At 43.5% G+C, this 14,535-nt stretch overlaps 1 protein-coding gene across 5 annotated transcripts in view; it reads left to right on the top strand.

Moving 5' to 3' along the window:
* LOC135506117 (probable E3 ubiquitin-protein ligase RNF144A-A) overlaps positions 1 to 14,535 on the top strand; it is a 39,516-nt gene that overhangs the window by 20,819 nt on the left and 4,162 nt on the right. For 3 of the 5 annotated variants that reach the window (XM_064925560.1, XM_064925559.1, XM_064925561.1), the window contains exons 2-7: positions 3,636 to 3,798; positions 7,583 to 7,687; positions 7,964 to 8,024; positions 9,096 to 9,306; positions 10,941 to 11,088; positions 13,464 to 13,553. In XM_064925560.1, the coding sequence (XP_064781632.1) occupies positions 3,655 to 3,798; positions 7,583 to 7,687; positions 7,964 to 8,024; positions 9,096 to 9,306; positions 10,941 to 11,088; positions 13,464 to 13,553 (759 nt within the window). In that variant the 5' untranslated portion in view covers positions 3,636 to 3,654. Of the gene's footprint in view, positions 1 to 3,635; positions 3,807 to 7,582; positions 7,688 to 7,963; positions 8,025 to 9,095; positions 9,307 to 10,940; positions 11,089 to 13,463; positions 13,554 to 14,535 lie in introns of those variants that run through there. The other 2 variants (XM_064925562.1, XM_064925563.1) reach the window with 2 other exon arrangements.

The following is a 14,535-nucleotide window of genomic DNA, read 5'->3' as shown; positions in this document are numbered from 1 at the left end:
AAATGTTTCAGGAATGCTGATTATGTTTCAAACTACAGAAACGATTTCATGGCTTGCTGAAATGACATGGAATAACTCGGCAGAGAGAAAGCCCGAGACAGAGAGAGCAAGCACTGAGGCATGCTGAGAAGTCAACTGAACTGACCTATTCTGCTCACTGCTTTCAACTCGCCTGGCAATGAAATGTCATAGTTAAGTAGGGTGCTGTACTTGAGTTTTGTTTTGTTACGAAATGAAAGACTCTCTCCATCCCACCCGCTCTGAACCCTCCCTCGCTTTCTGTATATTAATGTGACAACATCAGTTAGGATGATATCTACCTTATTTCTGGATATATATTTTCTCATACCGTCTGGTTATTATACAGTAGAAACACTAAGTGTGAGTCCCAAATGGCACCAGATTCTCCACTATTTTGCACTAAAATGCGCTAGGGTGCCATTTGGGGCGAACCCACTGTGAGACATGTTGTCTGGAGTGATATCCATATGACACGTATCTCATCTGTACTGTGTTTGGAGGAAAATGTTGTTGTATTGACACTTTGTGGAGGATGTGATACGCCATGTGCCCATGTGTCATCAACATGTTCCTTTTTATAGTTTCAGACATTCAGACACGGTCACATACTCTCACTCAGGTTCCTAATATTAGAGTGGTGGGGGTGGGAAGGAGGTCTGGCTGTGGTACAACTGTGTGATGTTGGTCATCCACACACACACACACACACACACACACACAGTCCTCTAGGAGGTCCTTCAGTTCCATCTGTCTCCAACCCTGTCGTCTCCAACCACCACCAATCCACATGAATCATCTCAGGGTAGAAAAGAGGACTCACTAGCTGTATAGTCTAGTTACAGTAGTGAAGCATAGCTCTGTGGAAGGCAAGCAACACTCATTTCCATCTTTGTTCATAAATAGGCACTTTGGACCATTGAGGTTTGAGGTTTGAACTTGGCTCTGCTTTCATAAATCCCTGTGGTGCCAGTTCCACAGTAGCTTGGCCCTCCCCATGAGGCATCCCTCTCACACAGTACAGAGTAGGGCCGTTTAAAGGCTTAACACAGTCATGGTGCCTGGTCAATCAATTCACAACTTCCCTCTACTCTGTGTGAAGTGAGAGGAACGTGTTGTATATTTGCATAACGCTTCTCACATTCACTCACTCTAGGTTGAAATGAAGTCTCTGAAATGAAGCTCTCTCTCCCTCTCTCTGGAACCAGAATGGAGTGGAGAGAGGCTGGTCTGTGTTGTACTGTTCTGAACAGCTGTCGTGTCCTGTAGAGGCTGGTCTGTGTTGTACTGTTCTGGACAGTTGTAGTGTTCTATAGAGGCTGGTCTGTGTTGTACTGTTCTGAACAGTTGTAGTGTCCTGTAGAGGCTGGTCTGTACTGTACTGTTCTGAACAGCTGTCATGTCCTGTAGAGGCTGGTCTGTGTTGTACTGTTCTGAACAGCTGTAGTGTTCTGTAGAGGCTGGTCTGTGCTGTACTGTTCTGAACAGTTGTAGTGTCCTGTAGAGGCTGGTCTGTGTTGTACTGTTCTGAACAGTTGTAGTGTCCTGTAGAGGCTGGTCTGTGCTGTACTGTTCTGAACAGTTGTAGTGTCCTGTAGAGGCTGGTCTGTGTTGTACTGTTCTGAACAGCTGTCATGTCCTGTAGAGGCTGGTCTGTGCTGTACTGTTCTGAACAGCTGTCATGTCCTGTAGAGGCTGGTCTGTGTTGTACTGTTCTGAACAGCTGTAGTGTTCTGTAGAGGCTGGTCTGTGTTGTACTGTTCTGAACAGCTGTAGTGTCCTGTAGAGGCTGGTCTGTGTTGTACTGTTCTGAACAGCTGTCGTGTCCTGTAGAGGCTGGTCTGTGCTGTACTGTTCTGAACAGTTGTAGTGTCCTGTAGAGGCTGGTCTGTGTTGTACTGTTCTGAACAGTTGTAGTGTCCTGTAGAGGCTGGTCTGTGCTGTACTGTTCTGAACAGTTGTAGTGTCCTGTAGAGGCTGGTCTGTGTTGTACTGTTCTGAACAGCTGTCATGTCCTGTAGAGGCTGGTCTGTGCTGTACTGTTCTGAACAGCTGTCATGTCCTGTAGAGGCTGGTCTGTGTTGTACTGTTCTGAACAGCTGTAGTGTTCTGTAGAGGCTGGTCTGTGTTGTACTGTTCTGAACAGCTGTAGTGTCCTGTAGAGGCTGGTCTGTGTTGTACTGTTCTGAACAGCTGTCGTGTCCTGTAGAGGCTGGTCTGTGTTGTACTGTTCTGAACAGCTGTAGTGTTCTGTAGAGGCTGGTCTGTGCTGTACTGTTCTGAACAGCTGTCGTGTCCTGTAGAGGCTGGTCTGTGTTGTACTGTTCTGGACAGTTGTAGTGTTCTGTAGAGGCTGGTCTGTGCTGTACTGTTCTGAACAGCTGTAGTGTCCTGTAGAGGCTGGTCTGTGTTGTACTGTTCTGGACAGTTGTAGTGTTCTGTAGAGGCTGGTCTGTGCTGTACTGTTCTGAACAGCTGTCGTGTCCTGTAGAGGCTGGTCTGTGTTGTACTGTTCTGAACAGCTGTCGTGTCCTGTAGAGGCTGGTCTGTGCTGTACTGTTCTGAACAGCTGTAGTGTCCTGTAGAGGCTGGTCTGTGTTGTACTGTTCTGAACAGCTGTCGTGTCCTGTAGAGGCTGGTCTGTGTTGTACTGTTCTGAACAGCTGTCATGTCCTGTAGAGGCTGGTCTGTGCTGTACTGTTCTGAACAGCTGTCGTGTCCTGTAGAGGCTGGTCTGTGTTGTACTGTTCTGAACAGCTGTCGTGTCCTGTAGAGGCTGGTCTGTGCTGTACTGTTCTGGACAGTTGTAGTGTTCTGTAGAGGCTGGTCTGTGTTGTACTGTTCTGAACAGCTGTCGTGTCCTGTAGAGGCTGGTCTGTGCTGTACTGTTCTGGACAGTTGTAGTGTTCTGTAGAGGCTGGTCTGTGCTGTACTGTTCTGGACAGTTGTAAGCTCGTATGTGGAGGGGGAGGGGAAAAGCTCTTAGTGATATGGGCTCTGCACTTAAAAATAAAATAAAAACAGTTCACTCTCGAAACCAGCAACTAAAGATGACAGTGTTGCTTTCATGACTCCATAACACATTCAAAAGTGCTAGACAGATTGAATATTCATGACAAAATAACCTATATGAATTTTTAAACAAGCTGTTGTTATGAAGAACTTCTTTTGATGAACACTGTTCATTCAATGAAAAGTTGATGGACGATCAAGTTCAAAATCATCAAACCAGTGCTGTTATTTGATGATATTCACTCTCAAAGAAGAACAATAGAAAGATAATCATATAATAATAATTATAATTATAGAATAATAATTATAGAATAATAATAAGAATCTAGGCTGACTTAAAAAGTATATATATATATTTTACTAGGCAAGTCAGTTAAGAACAAATTCTTAATTACAAGGACAGCTTACCAGGGAACAGTGGGTTAACTGCCTTGCTCAGGGGTAGAACAACAGATTCAGCCCAGGGATTCGAACCAGCAACCTTCCGGTTACTAGCCCAACACTCTAACCACTAGGCTACCTGCCAACTTGCTCGCAGACATTCTACCATGAGTGAATGAATAATTATTACAGTATTACTGATCTTATAACCGTCTGTGTTCCAGGTCACCTGTGCCAGACGTCATGACGACGGGCCCGTCTGCACGGTACCGTCCCACCTGGGAGCTGGCCCTGGACCCCCTGATGTCCTGCAAGCTGTGCCTTGGGGAGTTCCCCCGTGAGCAGATGACCACCATCAGCCAGTGCCAATGTGTCTTCTGCAGCCTGGTCAGTAGGTACAGCCAACACACCTGAATAGGTCCTGTTCATTAGGCAGCAAACAGAAGAAAACAGACGGAATCACACACTTCACTAAGCACATATCTATTTAAGTCAGTAGCACACCTCTTTTGAGCATTTTTAAGTGATGAAACAGATAGAGGCGATGGCTGTATTAAGACTGGGCTGTGTTAATTAAGTATCAAACAGAAGAAAACGGAGTGAAACAGTGAGGGAACTACCTGAACTTGTCTAATAGGAAACACACGTTTTCGTTGTTCTGTTGCAAACCATTTTGTTACCGTGTGCCTTAATGATAAGACGGAAGGTGAAAATGAATGTTTTTTTTATTGGATACTTCGAGGTAGTCCCTCCCCGTTTAAGTCTGTTTTCTTCCATTTGGTGCCTAATGAAATCAACCCAGTCTTAACGGATCCTCATATAGCCATGTACTCTGATTGTGCACTTTCTCCTAGTACCCCTACAAGTGTGCTGACCTAAGTAGAGCTGCAGTTAGTGAAGAGTGTGATTGAGAAGAGGACAGCACTCAGCAGTGCTGAACGTACTGTACTTCAGAGCTCTGGTCAAAGTCGTGCAGTATAAAATGAATAGGGTACCATTTGAAACACAGGACCTATTCTGATGAGGAGGAGCAGCTTGGACTGTGTTGATGTAACTGTTCTTGTTCCTCCTAAGTGAGAGTGTGACTTGTTAAGAGTGGATGTCAACATTATGTAATGTCTGCCTGCCTGTAACATCATGTATGAAGACTAGAGGATACTAGAGAACTGGGATAAGTCTAGTCCTGTCCTGTCCTTTTCTGACCTGTTCTGTCCTGTGCTTTCATGTCCTGTCCTTTACTGTCCTGCCCTGTTCTGTCCTGTTCTGTACTGTCATGTTCTGCCCTGTTCTGTCCTGTTCTGTACTGTCATGTTCTGCACTGTACTGTCCTGGTCTGTCCCTTACTGTCCTGCCCTGTTCTGTTCTGTAGTGTACTGTTCTGTTCTGTTCTGTAGTGTTCTGTTCTGTACTGTCATGTCCTTTACTGTTCTGTTCTGTAGTGTACTGTTCTGTTCTGTTCTGTTCTGTTCTGTTCTGTAGTGTTCTGTTCTGTTCTGTAGTGTTCTGTTCTGTTCTGTAGTGTACTGTTCTGTTCAGTTCTGTAGTGTACTGTTCTGTACTGTCATGTCCTTTACTGTTCTGTTCTGTTCTGTAGTGTACTGTTCTGTAGTGTACTGTTCTGTTCTGTAGTGTTCTGTTCTGTAGTGTTCTGTTCTGTTCTGTACTGTCCTGTTCTACACTGTTCTGTACTGTCCTGTTCTGTACTGTCCTGTTCTGTAGTGTACTGTTCTGTTCTGTTCTGTTCTGTAGTGTACTGTTCTGTTCTGTAGTGTTCTGTTCTGTAGTGTTCTGTTCTGTAGTGTTCTGTTCTGTTCTGTAGTGTACTGTTCTGTTCAGTTCTGTAGTGTACTGTTCTGTACTGTCATGTCCTTTACTGTTCTGTAGTGTTCTGTTCTGTAGTGTACTGTTCTGTTCTGTTCTGTAGTGTTCTGTTCTGTAGTGTTCTGTTCTGTTCTGTACTGTCCTGTTCTACACTGTTCTGTACTGTCCTGTTCTGTACTGTCCTGTTCTGTACTGTCCTGTTCTGTCCTGTTCTACACTGTTCTGTACTGTCCTGTTCTGCACTGTTCTGTACTGTCCTGTTCTACACTATTCTGTACTGTACTGTTCTGCACTGTTCTGTCCTGACCCATTCTGTACTGTTCTGTACTGCCATGTTCTGTCCTGTCCTGTACTGTCCTGTCCTGTCCTGTACTGTCCTGTCCTGTACTGTCCTGTACTGTCCTGTACCGTTCTGTCCTGTTCTGTACTGCACTGTCCTGTTTTGCACTGTTCTGTCCTGACCCATTCTGTACTGTTCTGTACTGCCATGTTCTGTCCTGTTCTGTACTGCCATGTTCTGTCCTGTTCTGTTCTGTAATGTCCTGTCCTTTACTGTTCTGTCCTGTCCTTTACTGTTCTGTCCTGTTCTGTACTGCACTGTCCTGTTTTGCACTGTTCTGTACTGTTCTGTCCTGTCTTTTCCTGTCCTGTACTGTCCTGTTCTGCACTGTTCTGTACTGTCATGTCCTTTATTGTTCTGTAGTGTTCTGTTCTGTAGTGTACTGTTCTGTTCTGTACTGTCATGTCCTTTACTGTTCTGTTCTGTTCTGTAGTGTTCTGTTCTGTAGTGTACTGTTCTGTTCTGTAGTGTTCTGTAGTGTACTGTTCTGTTCTGTAGTGTTCTGTTCTGTTCTGTAGTGTTCTGTTCTGTAGTGTACGGTTCTGTTCTGTTCTGTAGTGTTCTGTTCTGTAGTGTTCTGTTCTGTAGTGTACGGTTCTGTTCTGTTCTGTAGTGTTCTGTTCTGTAGTGTTCTGTTCTGTAGTGTACTGTTCTGTTCTGTAGTGTTCTGTTCTGTAGTGTTCTGTAGTGTACTGTTCTGTTCTGTTCTGTAGTGTACTGTTCTGTAGTGTACTGTTCTGTTCTGTAGTGTTCTGTTCTGTAGTGTTCTGTAGTGTACGGTTCTGTTCTGTTCTGTAGTGTACTGTTCTGTTCTGTTCTGTAGTGTTCTGTTCTGTAGTGTTCTGTAGTGTACTGTTCTGTTCTGTAGTGTACTGTTCTGTAGTGTTCTGTTCTGTTCTGTAGTGTTCTGTAGTGTACTGTTCTGTACTGTCATGTCCTTTACTGTTCTGTTCTGTTCTGTAGTGTTCTGTTCTGTTCTGTACTGTTCTGTCCTGTTTTGTACTGTACTGTTCTGTCCTGCTCTGTCCTGTTCTGTCCTGTACTGTTCTGTACTGTTCTGCTCTGTCCTGTTCTGTCCTGTCCCATTCTGTCCTGTTCTGCTCTGTCCTGTTCTGTAATGTACTGTTCTGTTCTGCACTGTTCTGTACTGTCCTGTTCTGTACTGTCCTGTTCTACACTCTTCTGTACTGTCCTGTTCTGTCCTGTTCTGTACTGTCCTGTTCTGTTCTGTCCTGGTCCATTCTGTACTGCCATGTACTGTTCTGTCCTGCTCTGTCCTGTTCTGTACTGTCCTGTTCTGCACTGTCCTGTTCTGCACTGTTCTGTACTGCCCCTTTCTGTCCTGTACTGCACTGTTCTGTACTGTCCTGTTCTGCACTGTCCTGTTCTGCACTGTTCTGTACTGCCCCTTTCTGTCCTGTACTGCACTGTTCTGTACTGTCCTGTTCTACACTGTCCTGTTCTGTACTGTCCTGTTCTGTCCTGTACTGCACTGTCCTGTTCTATACTGCCCCGTTCTGCACTGTCCTGTCCTGTCCTGTCCTGTCATGTCCTGTCCTTTACTGTTCTGTCCTGTCCTTTACTGTTCTGTTCTGTTCTGTACTGCACTGTCCTGTTTTGCACTGTTCTGTACTGTTCTGTTCTGTTCTGTCCTGTTCTGTTCTGTCTTTTCCTGTTCTGTACTGTCCTGTTCTGCACTGTTCTGTACTGTTCTGTCCTTTTCTGTACTGTCCTGTACTTTTCTGTCCTGTTCTGTTCTGTCCTATATTGTTCTGTACTGTCCTGTTCTGTACTGTACTGTTCTGTCCTGCTCTGTCCTGTTCTGTCCTGTACTGTCCTGTCCTGTACTGTCCTGTCCTGTTCTTTCCTGTACTGTTCTGTCCTGTACTGTTCTGTCTTGCTCTGCTCAAAAGTAGTGCACTTTATTGGAGATGAGGTGCAATTTGGGACACACACACTATCCATTGTATTTTTGTAATCAAGTTGAATTCCTCTGCTTCTCCCTTGCAGTGCCTGCAGCAGTATGTTGAACTTCTGATCAAAGAGGGCCTCGAAACCACTATTAGCTGCCCAGACTCTGCCTGCCCAAAACAAGGTCACCTGCTAGAGAATGAGGTATAGAAAAGTAGTTCTACCAGGCTTCCAATTGAACTCACTGAGCCCGTCCCAAATGGCACCCTATTCCCTATGTAGGGCACTACTGTTGATCAGGGCCTATAAGTAGGGAATAGGGTGCCATTTGAGACACTGTCACTGAGAACTCCAAGTACTGTAGCTATTTGTCTCTATTCCCATTGAACCTGGATGCGTCTTCAACAGGTCAAGAGTGCAACAAGCAGGGTGATGAGACCCATATCTGTGTAAGTCTCTACGTATGTCTCTGTCTTGCAGATTGAATGCATGGTGGCAGCAGGGAGCATGCAGAGGTATAGGAGGCTGCAGTTTGAGAGAGGTACGTACAGGCAACTTCCTTGACCTCTAACCCCTGACAGGTGACTCATGACCATTCACAAGCTGTGGTAGTAGAGAGAGCTAGTTAACAATGTGACTCCCTCCCGCTCTCCTCCACTGTAGACCTTAACCTCTCAAAACATTATATAAGACTCACAGAGAAAAGAGACTGAGAGTGGACACAGGACAGGTCACAGCCCTGATCACTGACCCAGTAACCCTGACACTGACCATACAGGCTGTAGGAGTAGAGAAAAGGGAGACACTGGACTGTTTATTCAGTAATGTGTCTTATTTCTCCTCTACTTTTAGACCTATCTTAGCCTCTGTTCAGATGACATAAGGCTCTCCGACAGAGCCGAAGGCTGGGAGCTTTTTCTCTCCATCTTAACTAATCAAATTCAGTTTCATTGGATTTGCGTAGGATTTAATTGGAAACCCCTTCAGATAAACAATCCTAAGACATCTGGCTCATGGATAATGGTAGATGAGAACTTTTTAGTGGATGCATACATACACACACACACACACACACACACATACAGCAGTTGTTGTTAAATGTTCTGTACTGGATGTGTTAGGCTTTTATTTTTTACTCCTGACCACAGAAGAGTTCAAGAAGATTAGCATAATTGTGATGAGAGGGAGATCAAGCCAGGACACGGAATCATACTGTATTTCAGAATAGCTTGAATAGCTTGAAATGGCTTCAGAAGCTGTGCTGGTAGCCTTGTTCTACATGTTTCTCTATTGGGTGTGCCGTTCCCACATATTTCCTGTGGAGGTATGAGGTCCCAGGCATAAAAATACAATGACTAGTACGTGATTCCCCATTTTAAGTCAACGTTCCGTGATGGGTAGACCGGCGGCCATATTGACTGTACCATGAAGTCTGTTTCTGTGGTATCAGATAGCTCTGTCCATTTGTGATAGGAGGATAACAGTGGACAATGGGCTGAAACAGGGAAGGACTACCTGAACTCATCCAATACAATGTTGGTTTTCCACTGCAAAACGTTTTGTTACAATGTCCTTTAATGAATTCGACCCTGTCCATGTGTGTCTTCCACAGAGGTGCTGCTGGACCCATGTCGAACCTGGTGCCCGTCCTCGTCATGCCAGGCAGTGTGCCAACTGAAGGAGGGGGAAGTGGCACTACCACAGCTGGTCCAGTGCTCGGTGTGCAGGCTGGAGTTCTGCTCAGCCTGCCAGGCCAGCTGGCATAAAGGACAGGCCTGCCAGGACAACATGCCCATCATCACCTTCCTACCCGGGGAGACCAGGTAGACTACAACATTACTACTACTGCCATTACAAACACAACTACAACACGACAACACAGCTACTACTACTACAACTACTACAACTACTACTCTACTACTACAGCTACTACAATACAGCTAATACTACAACATGCCTAGTACTACTACACACATACTACAACTATCACTACTACAACAAAACAACTACTACTACCACTACTAATATAATACACCTACTACTACTACAACACACATACTACTACTAATACTACTACAAATACTACTACTACAACAACGCAGGTATTACTACTACACATATACTACTAGTACTACTACTACTGTCACTACTATAACAATACAGCTACTACTACAACTACTAATACAATACACCTACTACTACTACTACCACTAGTACTACAATACACCTACTACTACTACAACACATCTACTACTACTACCACCACTACTACTACCGCTACTACTACTACAACACATTTACTACAACTACTGCTGCTACTACTACACACCTACTACTAGTACCACTACTACTACAACAACACATCTACTATTACACACATACTACTACTAACTACTACTATCACTGCACTACACTACAATACAGCTAATACTACTACTACTACAACAACAACACACCTAGTACTACAACGCATCTACTACTACTACAACTACTACTACAAAACACCTACTACTACTACTGCTACCACTACTGCGACTACTACTACTACTACTACCACTACTACTACTACTACTACAACACATTTACTACTACTACTACAACACATTTACTACTACTACTACTACTACTACTACTACTACTACCTCTACTACTACTACTACTACTACAACACATTTACTACTACTATTACTATTACTGCTACTACTACTACTACAACACATTTACTACTATTATTACTGTGATTACTACTACTACTACCACTACTACTACAACACATTTACTACTACTACTACTACTACAACACATTTACTACTACTACTACTACTACTACAACACATTTACTACTACTACAACACATGTACTACTACTACTATTACTACCACTACTACTAGTAAAACATATTTACTCCTACTATTACTACTACTACTACTACTACTACTACTACCACTGCAACACATTTACTACTACTACCACCACTACTACCTCTACTACTACAACACATTTAGTACTACTACTACTACTTCTATTACTACTAGTATTACTACTACTACTACTACTACACTATTTACTACTACTACCATTACTACTACAACACACCTACCACTACTACTACAAAACACCTACGTACTTCTACTACTATGACACACCTTCTACTACTACTGCAACACATGTACTGCTACTGCTACTACTACTACTACTACTACTACTACTACTCGCCTACTGTACCCTGGACCAGGGTAGGGTTCAGTAGGAAGGAACCGGTTTGAAACATTGTAAAATGGCAAGGTTCTATTTCAACGTGTCCAATGAGTTCACAGACAATATGAACACAACAAGGCCCGACACAGAGTCAATGATGGAGTGATGTTTAGCTGTTAGTATCACTCTTATTATCCTTGACAGTGCAGTATGTACTGGTCTATATATGTCGTGTCCCCTGATGATTATTGTCTTCCAGTTCCTTCTACAAGAGCGACGATGAAGATGCACCCATCAAGTGCTGTCCCAAGTGTAAGGTGTACATCGAGAGGGACGAGGGCTGTGCTCAGATGATGTGCAAGAACTGTAAGCACGCCTTCTGCTGGTACTGTCTGGAGTCTCTGGACGTGAGTAGAAGCCATAAACACTGAACACATACACAACCTTCTGCTGCTACTGCCTGGGCCTGCCTTAGTGTTCTATTGAATTGTGTGGAACCTGCACACAGTGACCAGAGCTTGTAAAACGTGTGATGCCACTCCACAGTTTATTAGGTACACACCAACCCATTCACAAAAATAGTTTGCTCCTACAGTGAGTCACGTGACCTTGGCTTGCTATATAAAGCAGGCAGATAGGCATCGAGGCATTCAGTTACTGCTCGATTGAACGTTAGATATGGTATGACTGTCGGTGCCCGGTGCGCCAATTCCAGTATCTCAGAAACGGACGGCCTCCTGGGCTTTTCACGCACAACACTGTCTAAGGTTTACAGAGAACAGCTTATTGATGAGAGAGGTTGAAAGAGAATGGCAAGAATCCCGCAAACTAACAGGCGGGCCACAAACAGGCAAATAACAGTGCATTACAACAGTGGTGTGCAGAACGGCATCTGGGAATGCAGAACTCCCTGGTCCTTGTCACGGATGGGCTATTGCAGCAGACAACCACACAGGGTTCCACTCCTATCAGCTACAAACAAGAAGAAGCAGCTCCAGGGGGCATGCGATCACCAACAATGAACAATTGAGGAGTGGAAAAACATTGCCTGGCCTGACGAATCCCAGTTCCTGTTGCATCCTGTTGCAGAGTCAAGATTTGGCGTAAGCAGCATGAGTCTATCGCCCCGTCAACGGTACAGACTGGTGGCGGTGGTGTGATGGTGTGAGGAATGTTTTCCTGGCACACGTTAGGTCCCTTGATACCAATTGAGCAACGTTGGAACGTCACACCTTGTAGAATCCATGCCCAAAAGAATTTAGGCTGTTCTGGAGGCAAACTACTCTTTTGTTGCTGTTTTTACAATAAACAAAAACATACATAGCAAACACAATAGTCAAGTTAACATTTACATACATTCTTTTCAACAAACATTAATGACATCACACTTGCTTGGACGCACATGTTCCCAACGTATCCACATATAATGTTGCTTGTAAGAATTTGCCCCATATGACTTAAAACATTTGTTATGTTGTTTCCGTCTGTAGCCCGTTATATTTAAATAATAAAGCGTTTGATTTTTACATTCTCTTAACGTTAGGGTATCATATGACTTACAGTATTTAAGTCATAGCTTCTTCAATATAAGTGACAAAATTCTATTGTCCAACCCATTGGGTATCTCACCACACCTCCATATGCCATGTCTTGAAATACTTTATACAGAGAGACAGATTCAAAATAAACGTACATTGTAAAACTTCTGACAGCCAGCATTCTAACTCATTTTTTTTGTTGTCTTTATAGCACTCCCAGAAGGCATTCATTATTTATGTCACGGGGAACTAGGTGTGTGAGGAATGAGTCAGGTGCAGAGAGTTCCACAGGGAAAAAGTGCACTTTAATCTGGAACAAACAAACAAGCCCACAACACAGGGCGCGGAAATATATGGAGCACCCAAAAACACAGGGTACCAGGTCCAGAACATGAACACACCTAACTAACGTACACACGTAACAAAATGAATCCCGCACAAAACAAGGGCGGGTTAACCTACTTTAAATAAGGAAGCCCATCAAGCACACACAAATAGACACAGGTGCAACTAATAAGACAAAACAAACAGACAACGAAAAAGGGATCGGTGGTGGATAGTAGGCCGGTGACGAGGACCGCCGAGCACCGCCCCAAAAGGCAGGGGAGCCAACTTCGGCGGAAGTCGTGGCAATTCAGTCATTGTTAGTTTTACACTTAAGACATGACTCTGCCATTGTGCTGTAGAATTTGTGAATTTTGTCTCTTGCAGTTTATACTGGATTAAGCATACATTTTTATTAATTGTAATTCTGTTCATTATTTTCTAACACTCCCTTCATCGTGTTCCAATATCAGTTATTTTTAAGTCTTGATTCCAATAGTTACTTATTAGAGTGAAGGTTTTTTATCACATGAGTATCTGTTTCTGACTCGAATAAGATTCCATCAACATTGCTCTGATGTCCAAAAGCTTTCAGGTTAATTTTCTCATTCTGTCATGGAAATAAATATATTTAGGCTATTACCATGTCATTTACGGTTTCTTTGATTTTAGATTTCCGCGTGGGTCAATTTATCGGTGAATTCTGAATGTATAATACAATAGATAACAATTTGAACAGTCTAATCTTAGTGTGTATTGTCAAAACGTACATATGATCTCGGCCAGTGTCCATTTTTCTAGTGGGCCTGCCCCCACATTTAACCCGGACTTTTAAAACATTTCATCCAGACTTTAACCCTGACTTTTAAAACATTTCATCCAGACTTTCACCCTGATAGTGATTGTTTCTCTCTCTCCAGGATGACTTCCTCCTGATCCACTATGATAAAGGGCCATGCAGAAACAAACTGGGCCACTCCAGAGCTTCAGTGATCTGGCACCGGACACAGGTACTGTATTGTAAAAACTAAGCATTAGTTGGCTTTAGCTCAGCGGGCTAACAATCATCTGGCATGCGGAGTTCCGGGTTCGAACCCAGTCAGTCACACAGGTTAGCTGTGGCAGCAGTATCTACAGTTGAAGTCAGAGGTTTACATACATTCTTCCAACAATTGTTTACATACAGATTATTTATCTTAATATCACTGTATCACAATTCCAGTGGGTCAGAAATGTACATACACTAAGTTGACTGTCCTTTTAAACAGCTTGGAAAATTCCAGAAAATTATGTCATGGCTTTAGAAGCCTCTGATAGGCTAACTGACATCATTTGAGACATTTGAGCCAATTGGAGGTGTACCTGTGGATGTATTTCAAGGCCTACCTTCAGACAGCAAAGGACCTTGTGAAGATGCTGGAGGAAACAGGTACAAAATTATCTATATCCACAGTAAAATGAGTCCTATATCGACATAACCTGAAATGCTGCTCAGCAAGGAAGAAGCCACTGCTCCAAAACCACCATAAAAAAACAGACTACGGTTTGCAACTGCACATGGGGACAAAGATCGTTATTTTTGGAGAAATGTCCTCTGGTCTGATGAAACAAAAATATAACTGTTTGGCCATAATGACCATCATTATGTTTGGAGGAAACAGGGGGAGGCTTGCAAGCCGAAGAACACCATCCCAACCGTGAAGCACGGGGGTGCTTTGCTGCAGGAGGGACTGGTGCACTTCACAAAATAGATGGCATAATGAGGAAGGAACATTATGTGGATATATTGAAGCAACATCTCAAGACATCAGTCAGGAAGTTAAAGCTTGGTCGCAAATGGGTCTTCCAAATGGACAATGACCCCAAACATACTTCCAAAGTTGGGGCAAAATGGCTTAAGGACAACAAAGTCAAGGTATTGAAGTGGCCATCACAAAGCCCTGACCTCAATCATATAGAAAATTTGTGGGCAGAACTGAAAAAGTGTGTGGG

This window comes from Oncorhynchus masou, chromosome 19 (assembly GCF_036934945.1).
Source record: "Oncorhynchus masou masou isolate Uvic2021 chromosome 19, UVic_Omas_1.1, whole genome shotgun sequence".
Taxonomy (NCBI): Eukaryota; Metazoa; Chordata; class Actinopteri; order Salmoniformes; family Salmonidae; genus Oncorhynchus; species Oncorhynchus masou.
This window is presented reverse-complemented; position numbering and strand designations above follow the sequence as displayed.